This window comes from Leptonychotes weddellii, chromosome 1 (assembly GCF_054177405.1).
Source record: "Leptonychotes weddellii isolate Sample4059 chromosome 1, ASM5417740v2, whole genome shotgun sequence".
Taxonomy (NCBI): domain Eukaryota; kingdom Metazoa; phylum Chordata; class Mammalia; order Carnivora; family Phocidae; genus Leptonychotes; species Leptonychotes weddellii.
Genome location: NC_138369.1, coordinates 76,931,252 through 76,948,470, shown reverse-complemented (window position 1 = coordinate 76,948,470; position 17,219 = coordinate 76,931,252). Strand labels below are relative to the sequence as shown.

At 37.5% G+C, this 17,219-nt stretch overlaps 1 protein-coding gene across 4 annotated transcripts in view; it reads left to right on the top strand.

Moving 5' to 3' along the window:
* ACAD11 (acyl-CoA dehydrogenase family member 11) overlaps positions 1-17,219 on the top strand; it is a 98,543-nt gene that overhangs the window by 5,186 nt on the left and 76,138 nt on the right. For all 4 annotated transcript variants that reach the window (XM_081826294.1, XM_081826301.1, XM_081826290.1 and 1 more), the window contains exons 2-5: positions 871-970; positions 3,752-3,877; positions 4,492-4,653; positions 6,221-6,385. In XM_081826294.1, the coding sequence (XP_081682420.1) occupies positions 871-970; positions 3,752-3,877; positions 4,492-4,653; positions 6,221-6,385 (553 nt within the window). The remainder of the gene's footprint in view (positions 1-870; positions 971-3,751; positions 3,878-4,491; positions 4,654-6,220; positions 6,386-17,219) is intronic.

Genomic DNA, 17,219 nt, shown 5'->3' with positions numbered 1-17,219 from the left:
TCCTCCCATCCCTTAGCAGCCACTAATCCTTTCTGTCACTATGGATTTACATTCTCTGAACCTTTCAGAGAAGTGGAATCATATAATATGTGACCTTTTGTGACTGGCCTTTTTCACTCAACATCAGGGTTTCAAAGTCCATCCATGTTGCAGCACATATCAGGGATTGATTCTTTTCATTATTTAGTTAAGTCCTCCTTTCATGCTGTTGGGAGTCTTCAAAAGCTGGGTAATTCTTAAATTGGCCATATTGTAAATGAAGGTGTAAACTGAGTAGTTTTGGTATCTAGAGTGTAGTTTCAGTTCATGTGAGAATTTCTGCTCACCTGGCAGGGAGAGCCAGTGCCCTGGTATCTGTGCATTACCTGGGGCAATGTACTTCCCTGGCCCAGGTGTCCACCCTGGGACCTTGCTTACCACAATTCCCCTTGTGGAGAGCTGCACTTGGGTACTAGCCTCGGTGAAGCATTTGAGGAATATATCTCCAACAGCAGATGAAGGGACACCAACCCAGTTATTCCAGCATCCTTTAATTAATTTTCTGACTGATACAACCTCTTCTCCCAGCCTTTTTTTTCCTTAGATTTAGACATTGTTCTGGGGATACTTCTGATAACACTCATGATTTGCAGGCAGGGAGTGAGGTCCTCTCGTCTACCTATGTGGGTTATAGATTGTCCACCTGCCACTGTGTTATCATCTGCTTTATATCATCTAAAACTAATGTTTTGAGCTGCTGGTAGCACCCCTCTTGGTTTCCCAGCACTGAAATTGATTTATTTTTATTTTGTGTTTCTTTTGACATTTTGGTAGGATTTGGGGAAGAAGGAAAATATCCTTGTAATTGACCTTTTCTCTACCCTTATCTAGATCAGGACAGTCCAATCCAACCTTTTATCTTCGGAAGGGCTTTCAAGCATATGTACTCAGAAAAAAACCACCTGGTTCACTTCTTCCTAAAGCACATCAGGTATGGTATACAAACGCAATAATTCTTTGTTGACAAATAAATGCTTTTTATATACAGAAAAATAATTTAAATTGCTTTTAAAAGTCATCTCATGATTATTAAATAATAATGTATTTTATTTCTTAGATAAAAATTTCACTTGAATTGTATCCCTTGTTGTTTTTAAAAAGGACTTGAGGTTAAAATCTGAGGCTGTCTTTAGTTCATTAATCTTTTTTTTTAAAGATTTTATTTTTTTTTAATTTTTTTATTTGACAGAGAGAGACATAGCAAGAGAGGAAACACAAGCAGGGGGAGTGGGAGAGAGAGAAGCAGGCCTCTGGCGGAGCAGGGAACCTGATGCGGGGCTCGATCCCAGGACCCTGGGATCATGACCTGAGCCGAAGCAGATGTTTAACGACTGAGCTACTCAGGCGTGCCTAGCTCATTAATCTTGAGCAATAACCAGTCTTCATGTGGATTTGATTCTTTCCTTACAATTGGCTAGATATGCAGTCATATAGTGAATATTTTCAGTGCTGCTCATTTATAGATGTTTGTACTTTGGTTAAATATTTTAATTGTGTTTTAAAAATTATATCTTATAAAAAAAATTATATCTTATAACAATATCTACTCACTGAAGTATCTTTTTTTTCACTGAATTATCTTAATATATTTGCTCTGACAAACCCACTGATCTTTTGCTAATAAGAAATATTTGAATAATCATTTTATAGTATTCTCTAAATATTAGGCTTTGTGAGAATTTAAAAAGATTTGTTAAAAATTGACTCTGTTTTGGGCGCCTGAGTGGCTCAGTTGGTTGAGCGACTGCCTTCGACTCAGGTCATGATCCTGGAGTCCCGGGATCGAGTCCCGCGTCGGGCTCCCTGCTCGGCAGGGAGTCTGCTTCTCCCTCTGACCCTCCTCCCTCTCATGCTCTCTGTATCTCATTCTCTCTGTCTCAAATAAATAAATAAAATCTTTAAAAAAAAAAAATTGACTCTGTTTTCAGGAAATAGCTATTATCTGTAGAATTTTAGAGATGAAAACAGGAGAAAACAGAAATCAAAGTGCTAGAGAACAGTAAAAGCACTGTGCGTATTTAGGGTATTGTAACCATGTATAATAGGTATTTCCCAGGCCCAGCTGACTGGGTTAGGGCCACTGAAGGATAGGCTTAAGATTACAGTAATGGAAAAATGCAGATTCTGGCTTTCTTGGTTCCATATCCAAGAAATATGAAGTAACTTGGATGCTTAAGATTTAAAAAGTTGGGTAACTTTTATTAAGTGTTAACATGGTAAGGCTGAAGGAGAATACCCACTTATGCCCAGAAATTTATGCCCCAATAAACAACTCTCTTTGTCTCTCTTCTTGATAACTTTCTACCAGAAGACATCAGAAAATAACGTAATGCTCTCAGCCCAAGGATCTGGCTTAGTTGGTTTCAACTCCCTTCATTTTCTTCTAAGTCCGTGCTGAAAAAAGCAATGTTCTCTCCCTAACCCCTTTGTCCTTACCCCACCCACCCCACCCCCAGCATCAGGGTGATTACAGACGCTTCTTTCATAACCTTTGGTTCCACTGGCTTCTCTCACCTTGGTCATGGGTTTAGCCATGTCCCTGCTCTAGTTAATCTTTATTAACTGCTGCTTTATCCCTGCTGTCAGCTGTCAAAGTGAGCTGCATGGTTTCTCCTCTTTAGAAGTGATCAGTCACAGGGCTCCTGGGTGGTGCACAGTTGGTTAAGCATCAGACTCTTGGTTTCAGCTCAGGTATTGAGATCAAGCCCAGAGACGAGTCCTGTGTTCGGTTCTGTGCTCTGAGCTCAGCAAGGAGTCTGCTTAAGAATCTCCCTCTCCCTCTGCCTCTCCCCTATCCCCATCTAAAATAAATAAATAAATCTTTGAGAAAAAAAAAAAGGAAAGTGATCAGTCACCACTGAGTCTGGAACAGGTGAGTCAGCATCACAGCTCTGCTATAAGGTGTGTCCTCAGGTCCTGAGTGATAGGCCCATATATCTGTCCTGGTTGAGGAGGCCCTTTTATCTTATTTGGGTTCCTGCTTCAGTACTAGCTTGCATCTCATTGCCTCCTTTCCCCATGGTTATCCTGAGCTCCATGGTAGCCTTGGGTACCAGGAAGGATTCCCCTACGCTTTAGAAACAAGTACCTCTTTTGATCTCCAGAAGGAGATAGTGGTTTTTCCCTTCTACCAGCACTTACTGCTCTCGCCCAGCACCCTGTAGCTGACTGTGCCCAGAGCAGTAGAATAGAGACTTGCCTGAGTCCCCTTGGGAGATATGAGAAAGAAAGAGTGAGCAAGAGTAAGCCAATGAGCAAGCAGGGAACTGCTGAGAACAAAGATGTTTTTATGATAATCTGAAATATTGTGGTCGAGAACTGTTGCCTTCATATTAACAGAGCCAAGGTTAAGTCCCATGCATGTGCCTATCCTTTAGCCTAATTATCAGGGGGTTTTTAGTGCTGGCTAATTATAATTGTAATAATTGCACTAAGACTACTTTTAAGGAAATTATTATCCTCTAGGTCATTTGTTGATACTGTTTCAAAATTGATTTCTAGCCTTAATGTAAGCTCACAAATAGTTATTGTATGTCTGTGTTTCTGGGGCACCTGGCTGGCTCAGTTGGAAGAGCACACAACTGTTGATCTTGGGGTCATGAGTTTGAGCACCACGTTGGGTACAGAGATTACTAAAGAAAAATAACTAAATTTTAAAAAAACTTAAAAATTTCTGTGTTTCTGATTTTTAATAATCTATCATCCTGTTTAGATTGATAGAGAATTTAAAGTCCAGAAAGCTTTGTTTTCAGTTGGATTCCCCGTTCCCAAGCCTTTATTGTACTGCAGTGATCCTTCTGTCATTGGAACAGAATTTTACTTGATGGACCATGTGCAGGTAAATTAACACTTAATCTCACTTTATTGTTACTTTTATTTTTAATTATGAAATTAGATGTTAATAAATGATAGTTTATTAATTAGCATTTAGGTAATTAGTTGCAAGGGCTTAAACTTTTGTTTTAATTTGAGCACAGGCAATGTGGGAGGGATGAAATAGACTAGGAACAAATTTAGTAACTAGGGCCCTTTAGCTTATTCTTAAATTTTCCTCTAGGTGGCAATAAAGAGCTATATGTAATGGCAATAACCAACCACTCCAGATGGTAGGGGGGAAGAAAATGACTCCAAACAGAAAATCCATCCATTAAGAACAATAAATTCAAAGTGTTTAAAAAAAATTTTTTTTTTGCAAAATGTAACTTGAGAGTAGTTTTTGTCCTTTATGTTCAACTTGGAATGTCCTTGTATTTTTCCTTTGGCACATATACTCTATTGAACACATTTCTCAAAAGAATGTTTTTCTAGCATATTCTACAAAGAATTGTTTTTGGTTGTAAACTATTATCCTGATTTTTTTTTTTTTGGAGGCAGTGGGGGATTATGACAGCAAATAATTGGTATGAAAACGTTTATTTTGTTTTAAATTATTTGTTGTAATTGTTTCCATAGGGTCGAATCTTTCGTGATTTCACAATTCCTGGAGTTAGCCCAGCAGAACGCTCAGCCATGTATGTGGCCATGATAGAAACCTTGGCTCACTTACATTCCTTGAATGTACAGTCATTGCAGCTGGAAGGTTATGGTCGAGGTGCTGGCTATTGCAAAAGACAGGTAATACATCCACATAAAGAGCTCCTTTTCTCAAGTTCTTGGAAATAATATATGTTATTAGTCAAAATAAAAACCTATTTTATACTTTCCTGAAACTTGGGTATAACTTTTAATATCAGCCTTTATATTGGCTTGTTGTTAGCATAAACTAATTTTATATGTTTAGATCAGGTTTTTTTAGCCTAAGCTTCTATAACTAACAACCTGTACATGCATGCAAATTTAAAGCTTTTCAGCCTCTTCATTTAATTTATCAATATATTTTCTATACAGTTTCCCTTTTTAAGTTAACATATCTATTAAGCACGACTATGTGTTTAATACTTGCTGAGTACTGTGTTAAATGTCAAGAAAATAAAAGTAACTTCTTTCCCTAGAGGAACTTTTGGTCATTTTTTGAGAGACCTATACATGAATCTCATTTACATGAAACTTGAAAATAGAATAAAGGAGTATTTAATCTAGTAGTAAATGGTTCGGTACTCATGATGAGAGCTATTCCATTCAGAGGGTGGATGTCAGTGTGCCTTTGCTTAGGTGGGGGAAGCTTTGTGGGAGAGATATGTCTTGCATTGTATATATAAGGAAAGAGAAAATCAAGAGTGATAGGGAAGACATGGTGAACATTTCAAAGGGACAGCTAGACCAGATATGTACGGGACTATTTCCTTTTGTTTGTATGTCTTTTTGAGGGGGCTGACTGAAGAGAGAAGGGAACCAAGATTTAGAGAGTACTTACTATATGCCAGGTCCCATGGTAGGTGAGTTGCTGACCTACTCTTTTTAAATCTTTGTAGCAACCCTAAGACATAAATATTATTACCCCCATTTTGTAGATGAGGAATCTAAGGCTAATGGATATGAAATAATACACAAATAAGTGGCTTAGACATAATTTATACCCAGGTCTGTATGATTCCAAAGATGAAGGTCTTTACTGCACTAAGTTGAACAGAATACTTTGGGGAATGTGGAGAGAACTATAAGCTGATAAATAATATGGTCTCAATTGATGGAGGACTTTGAGAAGAGTTTGAGTTGTTTCATTTGATTCTAAGAATAATAAAAAGTCTTTGCATTTCTTATACCTGAAATATATTTAGAAGATTCTGTGGGTAATAAAAGTTATTGAAATGAAAAGTAAAAATATCTCTTCTTCTAGCCCCCATATTTCCTTTTTCAGTGATTACTTGTTTCTTGTGACCCTTCCAGAAATCTCCTGTTCTTATTTATTTGTGTGTATGTGTTTGTGTACATTCTTTTTTTCTTCCACAAAATAATTGCAGAAAAAAGACTAGAACCCACATTTCTTGATTCCTATGCCAGTATTTTTTTTTTCCTGATAAAAATCTAGGTTAGCAAAATGAACTAGATGGAAGAGAGATTTAAGTGTTTAAGGCTTTTTAAAAAAAATGTTTTAGGCTCATGTGAATGTCACTTATAGGCATTTGTCTTGAGCATTTAGGAATAAGACCAAATTTGATATAATCGAATTTTGTCTTAATTTTAGAATTGTTGGATCTTACTTCTACTTTCAGCTCTATAATTTTTATTTGTATATCTTTAGGTATCAACCTGGACAGAGCAATATCAAGCTGTAGCTCATCAGGACATCCCTGCCATGAAACAGCTATCTGACTGGCTAATGAAAAACTTGCCAGATAATGACAATGAAGAAAATTTGATTCATGGAGATTACAAACTAGATAACATAGTTTTCCACCCTACAGAGGTACTGTAAGCCATATTTATAATAAACTAAGTAGGTCTTAGCAATTCTGATTTGGGACACAAGTACCAGGTAGATGTTCCCCTCAGGGTTCTGAAGGAGCCCAACCCAGCCTCATGCTTCCCCTACCTTTGGGACTGTGTTCACCACTCAAAACATTTAGGAATGAGTCCTGCAGATTTTCGGGCATAGGTAGCTGCCTACCTTTAAGGCCAAGTCTAACCCTCCCTCAGGATATCTGATTTACTACTTAAATAGGATTTGGGAATTTATATGCATGTCACTGTTTTCTTCAGAAAAGTTTTTCATCTACAAAAAATATTTAGCTTATCCAGGTTCTTGCTCTTTTGGTTCATTTCCAGTTCCTTTTCTTATCTCATGAAGAATTTTTAATTTGATTAATTATAAGCTCAGAGGGGCGCCTGTGTGGCTCAGTCGGTTAAACGTCTGCTTTCAGTTCAGGTCATGATCCCATGGTCCTGGGATCGAGCCCTGCATCAGGCTCCCTACTCATCCGGGAGCCTGCTTCTCCTTCTCCCTCTGCCTGCCGCTCCCCCTGCTTGTGCTCCCTCTGTCAAATAAATAAATAAAATCTTTAAATATATATGTATATGTATAAGCTCAGGGAGGATGGAATTCCAAAAACCTCTTTTGAGGTTTTGAAAGAACTGTGTGAGATTAATGTGACTTTGCTCTGTGGAAATATACACAGTGTAATCTTTATAAAGGGTACAAACAATTCAGAACTATAACCCTCCTCCATGGAACACAGACAGTGAGGCCTGGGATTGGAGGAGTATGGTGGGAATGAGGAAACCACTTCAGTTCACCTCATTACCTGTATGCCGTTCGACAAGACACTTGGCCTTTAGTGTTCTGACATTAACGTGAAAGATTATAGTTCCCTGAATCCTACTTTTTAAAAGAGGTTTTTCTGGGTTCATTAATTTTCTCAGAATGATAAGATGTATTAGGGCAAGAAGAGCTGCTCTGAATTCATGTGCCAAGCTTCTGGGTTTCATGTTCTTTCCCTATAGGAAGAAGACAGGAGAAAAATAGCATTATAAATTACATTACTGTCATAATTAAAGTAGTATTACATCAAATCAAAGTTCAAATATAACGTAAAGATATGAGCACATTCACCAGCAGGACAGAAAACTTTTTATAGGAAAGTCAATATGGATAATAAAATTATGTATATGTAATTATATATGTGTATGGGTAAACTTTTGTTAATGGCACTGATGAATTCTGAAATAACTTTGTTAAATATGGATTAGGAAGATTAAAGAATGCTAACTAATAACCTGGAAAAACTGTAAAAGTTTATACCTTAAAACCTAGCAGTATCAGGCCTATATTTGATCTGTATCATTTGAGTCATTAATATTTTAGGAGCCTATCTTTGAATAAGTCAGAGTCTTCTATGTGTTCTATGTACTTTTCTACTCATTTCTTAAACAAGAAAGGAAAAATTCAGACCTAGATCTCTTGAATTTTGTGTCATCAACCAAGATGTTTAAATTTAGGATTAGTCATAATATGTTGAAAGTAATGGTGTAACACTAAGTACCATATAGTTATTCCCTTTTAATTTTTTAATTTCATATTAGAAAACCATTTCTTATAGGAATAAAGTTGTCAAACAGGTGTCATCTTCCTTTAGAAAAGCAGAATATTTATAGTTGGAAGAGTCATTTTTTAAAAAAGAAACAACTGGTAGAGGCAGAGCATGAAGCTATTTAGCTGCAGTACTGATTTGTGACATATAGCATTTTCTTTTAATGTATTAGGGTTATATGGTATCAAGTAAAATGTCTTCTACTTTCTACCCAATAAACCCATAATTAATAGTTTAATCAATTTCTGCCTCCTATAAATATTGTAGCTAATTTTTTATAGAAGTAACATATGATTGGCAGAGTACAAATCAACTAGCATTTATTCATTACCAACTATTTGCTCTGAAAGATAGGGTTGGAAAGGAAGTACAGCTCTTAATGAGCTCAAAATACAAATGGAGAGAAAAAAATAATTAGCTAAGAGCAGAAAACAATATATACCCAAGTGCTAAAGTGTGTCATACAAAGTGAACTACGAGAACGGTCAGAAGGAAGGATACACTGTGGACTGGCATCGAAAGCTGTGAAATGTTAAAATTTAATTTTAGTTAATAATTTATCTTTTCCACCTCATTTTTAATTTTTTTTTACTTATTTTTTAAATGCCCCCTTTATTTATTTTCTTAAGTAAACTCTACCCCCAATGTGGGGCTCAAACTTATAACCCCAAGATCAAGAGTCACATGCTCTTCCAACTGAGCCAGCCAGGCGCCTCCCACCTCATTTTTTATTTTTTATTTTTTTTATTTTTTTAAAGATTTTATTTATTTTTTTTGAGAGAGAGAATGAGATAGAGAGAGCATGAGAGGGGGGAGGGTCAGAGGGAGAAGCAGACTCCCTGCTGAGCAGGGAGCCCAGTGCGATTTTTTAGATTTCATAAGTAAATGGGAAAATTAGAGTACATTTCTTTTTTTTGTGAGAGAAAATTAGAATGTTTCTTTTTTTGTTATTTTCTATCTTCTTGAAAATAGCCGTTATGACAGGTGTGAGATGATATCTCATTGTGGTTTTGATTTGTATTTCCTTGATGATGAGTGATATTGAGCATTTTTTTCATGTGACTGTTGGCCATCTGTATGTCTTCTTTGGAAAAATTGCTATTTAGAACTTCTACCTATTTTTTTAATTGGATTGTTACTTTGTTACTGAGTTATAGGACTTCTTTATCTATTTTGGCTATTAACCCCTTATTTGATATATAATTTGCCAATACCTTGTCCCATTCAGGAGGTTGCCTTTTTATTTTATTGATGGTTTCCTTTGCTGTGCAGAAGGTTTTAAGTTTGATGTAGTCCCATTTGTTTATATTTGCTTTTGTTGCCATTGCCTTGGGAATCAGTTACAAAAAAAAAATACTGCGAAGAGCAGTGTCAAGGAGCCTACTGCCTATGTTTTCTTCTAGGAATTTTGTGGTTTCTGGTCTTGTATTCAAGTCTTTAATCCAGTTTGAGTTAATTTATGTATGGTGTAAGATAGTGGTATGTTTTCATTCTTTTGCATGTGGCTGTCCAGTTTTTCCAATACCATTTATTAAAGAGACTGTCTTTTCCCCATTATATATTTTTGCCTCCTTTGTCATAAATAATCAGCTATATACATGTGGGTATTTTTCCCTTGGCTCTTTATTCTGTTCCATTTATCTTTATGTCTGTTTTTGTGCCAATACTGTTTTCATTATCATAGCATGATATAATTTGAAATCAGGAAGTATGATGCTTCCAGCTTACTCTTTCTCAAGATTGCTTTGGCTCTTTGGGATCTTATGCGGTTCCATACAAATTTTAGGATTCTGTGCTCTATTTCTGTGAAAAATGCCATTGGAATTTTTATAGGAATTGCATTGAATCTATAGATTGCTTTGGATAATATCGATATTTTGACAATATTAATTCTTCAAATCCATGAGCATGGAATATCTTTCCATTTGTTCATGTGTTCTTCAGTTTATTTCATCAGTGTCTTATAGTTTTCATTGTACAGATCTTTTACCTGCTTGGTGAAATTTATTCCTAGGTATTTTATTCTTTTTGGTGCAGTTGTAAATGGAATTTTCTAAATTTCTCTTTCTGATAGTTTATTGTTACAGTATAAAAACATAATATTGTTGTATGTTGATTTTGTATCCTGCAACTTTGCTGAATTTGTTTATTCTAATAGCTTTTTAGTGAAGTCTTACAGCGTTTTCTATATAAAAATCATGTTATCCGCAAATAATGACAGTTTCACTTCTTCCTTTCTAATTTAGATGCTTTTTAATTTCTTTTTCTTGCCAAATTGCTCTGGACTTCCAATACTCTGTTGAATAAAAGTGGCAAGAGTGGGGATCCTTATCTTGTTCCTAATTGTTAAAGGAAAAGTTTTCAGCTTTTTACCATTGAGTATGTTTGCTGTGGGCTTGTTATATATGGGCCTTTATTACGTTGAGGTGCATTCACTATAACAACTTTGTTGAGAGTTTTATTATGAATAGATGTTCAATTTTGTGAAATGTTTTTTCTGCATCTACTTAGATGATCAAATGATCATTTTCTCAATATGGTATATAACATTGATTTATTTGCAGATGTTAAACCATCCTTGCATCCCTGAAATAAATCCCACTTGATCATAGTGTATGACCTTTTTGATGTATTGTTGAATTTAGTTTACTAATATTTTATTAAGGATTTTTGCATCTGTGTTCATCAGGGATATTGGCCTGTAATTTTCCTTTTTGTGTGTGTGGTGTCTTGTCTGTTCTTGGTACCAAGGTAATGCTGGCTTTATAAAATGAGTTTGGGGGCCACCTGGCTGGCTTAGTTGGAGGAGTATAAGACTCTTGATCTCAGGATCATGAGTTTGAGCCCCACGTTGGGTATACAGATAACTTAAATTTAAAATAATAATAATAATAATAAATAAATAAATAGGGTTTGGAAGTATTCCTTCCTCTTCAGTTTTTTGGAAGAGTTTGAGAAGGATAGATATTAAATCTTATTTGAATATTTGATAGAATTCACCAGTGAAGCTGTCTGGTCCTGGACTCCTGCATCTGCAACTCTGTTTCCTTCCCTAATTTTCGGTCATTATTTCTTCAAATAAGTTTTCTGTTTCTTTTTCTCTCTTTTCTCCTTGTGGGACCCCTATAATACAAATATCATTTCACTTGATGTTGTTTCATAGGTCCCTTAAGCTATCTTCACTTTTTAAATTTTTTTTTTCTATTTTGTTTTGGTGAGTTTCACTCCCCCATCTTCTAGGTCACTGATCTGCTCTTCTGCTTCATTCTAGTTTGTTGTTGAACCCCTCTTGTGCATTTTTTCAGTTCATTTATTGCATTCTTCAGCTTTGTGACTTCTGTTCAGTATTTCCTTATATGTCTATCTTTGTTGAAGTTCTTGCTGTGTCATCCATTCTTCTTAGATCAGTGAGCATCTTTATGACCATTACTTTTAACTCTATCAGGTAAATTACTTATCTGCATTTCATTATGGTTTTTTTCTGGGGTTTTATCTTGTTTTCTTGTTTGGAACATATTCCTTTTTCCTTATTTTGCTTGATTCTCTTTGTTTCTTCTTCTTTTAAAGATTTGTTTATTTATTTGAGGGGGGGAGGGGCAGAGGGAGAGAGAGAATCTCAAGCAGACTCCCAACTGAGCATGGAGCCCGACACAGGGCTCGATTTCACAACCCAGAGATCATGACCTGAGCCAAAATCAAGAGTTGGACGCTTAACTGACTGAGCCACCCAGGTGCCACTGTCTTTGTTTCTATGTATTAAGCACAACTCCTATCTCTCCCAGTCTTAAAGGAATGGTCACAGGAAATTGAAATGTGTTTCACTCTGCTGTCTGTGCAGTGTCCTGGGGGTGATAACCTGCCAAGGACTGCCTCTCTGATTGTTTCAGCCCCATGGAGCCCAGAAATGCAATGCCCCTGGCCACCAGAGACAACAGTCAAGGGGTGTCCCTTGTGTGAACAGCTTTGGTGGGGCCATAAAGGAGGGATGGGCCAAGATGATACCATCACCTGGATTTACTGGGATGAGGCCTCAAGGGAGCACCCAGCTGGGTAGCCCACTTGCTGAGTTCAGTGAGGCAGGGCTATGTGGTAGCACAGGGTCAGACCATGCCTGTATGCTGGGTTTAGTAGTGTGGTGCCACAGGGCAAGCAGGACTAGCAAGATACAGGGAGAGTGCAAAAATGACACCTGCCAGCATCTGCATCCCCAGAGAGAGTTCAAATAGATCCTGGCCACTCCAGCAGATGCTTTAAGATTGGCCAATGAATCTCCTTCATGTAAGGTCTAAGTTCTTTTCAACTTGCTGCTTTTGATGGATCCCAAGATGGGTAAATCTATACATGAGCCCTTTAAGAGTGGAGTCTCAGTTTCCTGGAGCCTTTTGGTTCTCCTGGATGTGAATCCTATTGGTTTTCAAAGCCAGACATTTTAGGGTCTCATCTCTCTGGTGCAGATCCCAAGGATGGGAGTACCTGAAGTAGGGCTTAATCCCCTTGCTCCTCGGGGATATAGTCCATATTTATGAGACCCCTCCTGCTTACGGGTTGCCACACTGGAGGGTAGGATTTTTGGTGAGACTACATCTCTACCTCTCCTACCCATCTTGATGTAGCCTTTTTTTATTTTTAAGTAATCTCCACACCCAACATGGGGCTTGAACTCACAACCCCAAGATCAAGAGTCACATGGTCTACTGACTGAGCTAGGTAGGTGTCCTTGATATAGCCTTTCTATCTTTTATTGTGGAGGAGCTGTTCAGGTAGTTTTCAGGTCTTTTTCAGAGAAAGTTGTTCTATATGGAGCTGAAGATTTGGTGTATTTGCGGAAGGAGCTGAGTTCAGGGTCTTCCTATGCTACCATTTGAACCACTCATTTTAACTTTTTATTTTAAGATAATTATAGACTCATAAGAAGCTGTAAAAAAAAAAAAAAAAGTACAGAGGGGTCTTGTATGCCTATCATCCTAATTCCCCAAATGGATCTCACACAACTATAGTATATTATCAAAGCCAGGAAACTGAACATTGTGTGCCTTTTAAATTGGATAAAGAAATACCAAAATTTCAGGGTTGTTGGGAAGCTAAAATGAAGTAATCAGTATGGAGCAAGTAGCTGGTACCTGGCATAGCTGTGCTCAACTTGTTTCAAATCTCTTCTTCTTTTCCCTTTGTTTTCTCTATTTTCCCCTCTGTTTCTCTATTTTGCTTTTTTCTAAGATTGCCTATCAAGCTCTATCCTTTATAAAACTATTAAGGTAGAAGTAAATATTTCATAATACATACTAAGACTTAAACAGTGGTTGTAAGGGATCAAAAGTCAAGGAGACTTTTAAGTTGTACATTTCTGTAATGAGTAAGGTTTGAGGTTTTATCATCTTGTGGTTTTTTTCAAAGAATTTGAAAAAACTTTTATTTTTATCATCAGAAAACACAAGAAAGAAGACAAAAACAAACTTAAATGATAAACCTTCCAGGAATGTGTGTGGTAAGCCAGTAAAGGATTACGAAAGGATATGGCAAAACCAGAGCACATTACTCAGTTTTGTAATCTATATTTTCCAGTTACTTGTACATAAAGTATTTGAAGCATGTTTGAGCGAGTATTTCCATAGTACAACATGCTTACTGCAATGTTTAAAGAAATCCAGCCTTCCTGAAAAATATTGTTAATTTTCTAAATATAAATCTTACTCATCTGGCAGAGAAACGTTTAAGGAGTTTAATGTGCATTTCAACTTGAAAAACAAATATATTTAATTAGAAACAGATAAACCTAGAGATAATTCATCTACGTTCATTAATTCCAAGCACTGGAGCAGGGGAAACTGGTTATGGTCAGTGAGCCCGGGAGGGGGCTCTCAGCTCGGTTTGTCATAAACCTCGAATCATGGCATGCTTAGGTGACAGCTCTCCATGCGTGGGCCCTGCAAAGGGCAGAAAGACTGTGACCCTCCACCTTTCCCTGGGAAGATCAGCGTGGGCGTGCACCACAGCAGTCTGCAGAGTTTGGCACACACAAAAGTGAAGACCACCTATCCCTGAAGGTTTATTGAAGAGAGGGGACTGTGATCTTTCAGCTCCGGGGCTGGCGATCCAGGAGTGGCCATTTTTTCATCCTCCAAAGAGGCATGGAAAGCCTTCAGGAAACAAAACCCACATAGAGCAACCAGAAGCAGCTTACACGGTGGCTGGCCCCCTGGCAAGGGGTGGTGCAACTCCACCCAGGCAAAGACACCTGAGAATCAGTGCAGCAGGCCCTTCCCCCAGAAGACCAGCTGGAAAAACAGGCAAACACCAAGTTTATGGAGCACACAGGACAGCAAAACTCCAGCACTAGGGGAAAATAGAATATAGATTTTGAGCTTTTTTTCTCATGATTTCTTTATCTTTCAGTTTAAAATTTTCCTTTTCTTTCTTTCCTTTTCAACAAGTTTCTTATTTTATCAACTCTTTGTTTTTAAGTTTTTTTTAGCTTTCATTTTTTACATTTACATTTTATATTCTTCATTTTTGGCTTCCTTTTACTGTATGAAATTTTATTTCTGTATATATATTTAAGTTTTGCTTTCTTTACAATATTGGGATTTAGTGTCTTCTAACAAACAGACCAAAATACACCCAGGACCAAGTGGATCACCCTGTTTTTTCCACCTGGGAGATTATAGTCTCTCTCTGACCCCCCTTTTTTTTCTTTTTCTTTTCTTTTTCTGGTTTCTGACTGTTTCAGCTTTGTTTGGTGTCTATTTTGCTTGGGTCATGGTTGATTTTTTATTTTCTCTAGTTCATCCATTCTTCTCTGGGCAAAATGACTAGAAGGAGAAATTCACAACAAAAGAAAGAACCAGAGGTAATACTCTCTGCTACAGATCTAATCCATACAGATAGAAGTAAAATGTCACAGCTGGAATTCAGGATAATGATCATAAAGTTACTAAATGGGCTTGAAAAAAGCATAAAAGACACTAGAGAATCTGTTAGTGCAGAAATAAAATCTAATCAGGCCGAAATTAAAAATGCTTTAACTGAGAAGCAGTCTAAATTGGATGCTGTAACAGCTAGGGTAAATGAGGCAGAAGAGGAAGTAAGTGACATAGAAGACAAGTTGATGGAAAGGAAGGGAGCTGAGGAAAAGAGGAAAAACAACCAATGGACCATGACAGAGGCCTCAAGAAATCAGTGATACTGTAAAGTGAAACAATATTAGAATTATTGGAGTCCCTGATGAAGGAGAAAGAGAGGGACATAAGGTATATTTGAGCAAATCATTCCTGGGTACTTCCCTAATCTGGGGAAGGAAACAGGCATTCAAGTCCAAGACGTACAGAGAACTCCTCTCAAAATCAATAAAAATAGATCAACACCCAACATATAATAGTGAAGCTTGCAAATTGCAGAGATAAAGAGAAAATCCTGAAAACAGATTGAGACAAGATGTTCTTAACCTACCACAGTAGAAACATTAGGCTGGCAGCAGACCAATCCACAAAGACCTGGAAGGCCAGAAAGTGCTGGCATGATACATTCAGGGTAGTAAATGAGAAAAACATGCAGCCAAGAATACTTTCCAAAAAGGCTGTCATTCAGAATGGGAGGAGATAAAGAGCTTCCAGGACAAACAGAAACTAAAAGAATTTGTGACCACTAAACCAGCCCTGCAAAAAATACTAAAGGGGATCTTGTAAGCAAAGAGAGAGCCCAGAAGTAACATAGACCAGAAAGAAAGAGAGACAACCTACAGAAACAGGGACTTTACAAGTAATACAATGGCACTAAATTCATCTTTCAATAGTTCCTCTGAATCTAAATGGGCTAAATGCCCCAATCAAAAGACACAGGGTATCAGATTGCATAAAAAAGCAAGACCCATCCATATGCTCTCTACAACAGACTCAGACCCAAAGACACCTCCAGATTGAAAGTGGGGGGTGGGGGTGGAAAACCATTTATCATGCTAATGGACATCAAAAGAAAGCTGGGATAGCAATCATATCAGACAAATTAGATTTAAACCAAAGAATGTAATAAGAGATGAGGAAGGACACTATATAAAGGGTCTATTCAGCAAGAAGATCTAACAATTGTAAATATTTATACCCCTAAAATGGGACCAGCCAAATACATAAGCCAATTAATAAAAACACATTGATAATAATACATTAATAGTAGGGGACTTCAACACCCCAGTCACAACAATGGACAGATCTTCTAAGCAAAAGATCAGCAAGGAAACAAGGACTTTGAATGACACACTGGACCAGATGGACTTCACAGATATATACAGAGCATTCCATGGTAAAGCAACAGAACACACATTCTTCACATGTGCACATGGAACATTCTCCAAAATAGATCACATACTTGGTCACAAATCAGGTCTCAACTGATACCAAAAGATAGGGATCATTCCCTGCATATTTTCAGATCACAGTGCTTTGAAACTTGAACTCAATCACAAAAGGAAATCTGGAAGGAACAGACAAAACACTTGGAGTTAAAGAGCATCCTACTAAAGAATGAATGGGTCAACCAGGAAATTAAAGAAGAATTTTAAAAAATTCATGGAAACAAATGAAAATAAAAACACAATTGTTCGGGGTGCCTGAGTGGCTCAGTTGGTTAAGCATCTGCCTTCTGCTCAGGTCATGATCCCAAGGTCCTGGGATCCAGTCCCAAGTCAGGCTCCCTGCTCAGCCGGAGTCTGCTTCTCTCTCTCTCTCTTCCTCTCCCCCTGCTTGTGCTCTCTCTGTCTCTCACTCTCTCAAATAAGCAAAATCTTTAAAAAAAAAAAAATCAACTCTTCAAAACCTTTGTGATACAGCAAAGGCAGTCCTAAGAGGGAAGTACATAGCCTTTCTCAAAAACTTAGAAAAGTCTCCAATACACAAGCTAAACTTACACCCTAAGGAGCTGGAGAAAGATTTTTTTTTTTTAAGGATTTTATTTATTTGACAGAGAGAGAGCACGAGTAGGCAGAACAGCAGGGAGAGGGAGAGGAAGAAGCAGGCTCTCCACCAAGCAGGGAGCCTGACGTGGGGCTCGATCCCAGGACCCTGGGATCATGACCTGAGCCGAAGGCAGCCACTTAACCGACTGAGCCACCCAGGCGCCCTGGAGCTGGAGAAAGAACAGCAAATAAAGCCTAAACCAAGCAGGAGAAGAGAATTAATAAAGATTAGAGCAGAAATCAATGAAATAGAAACCAGAAAAAAAAGG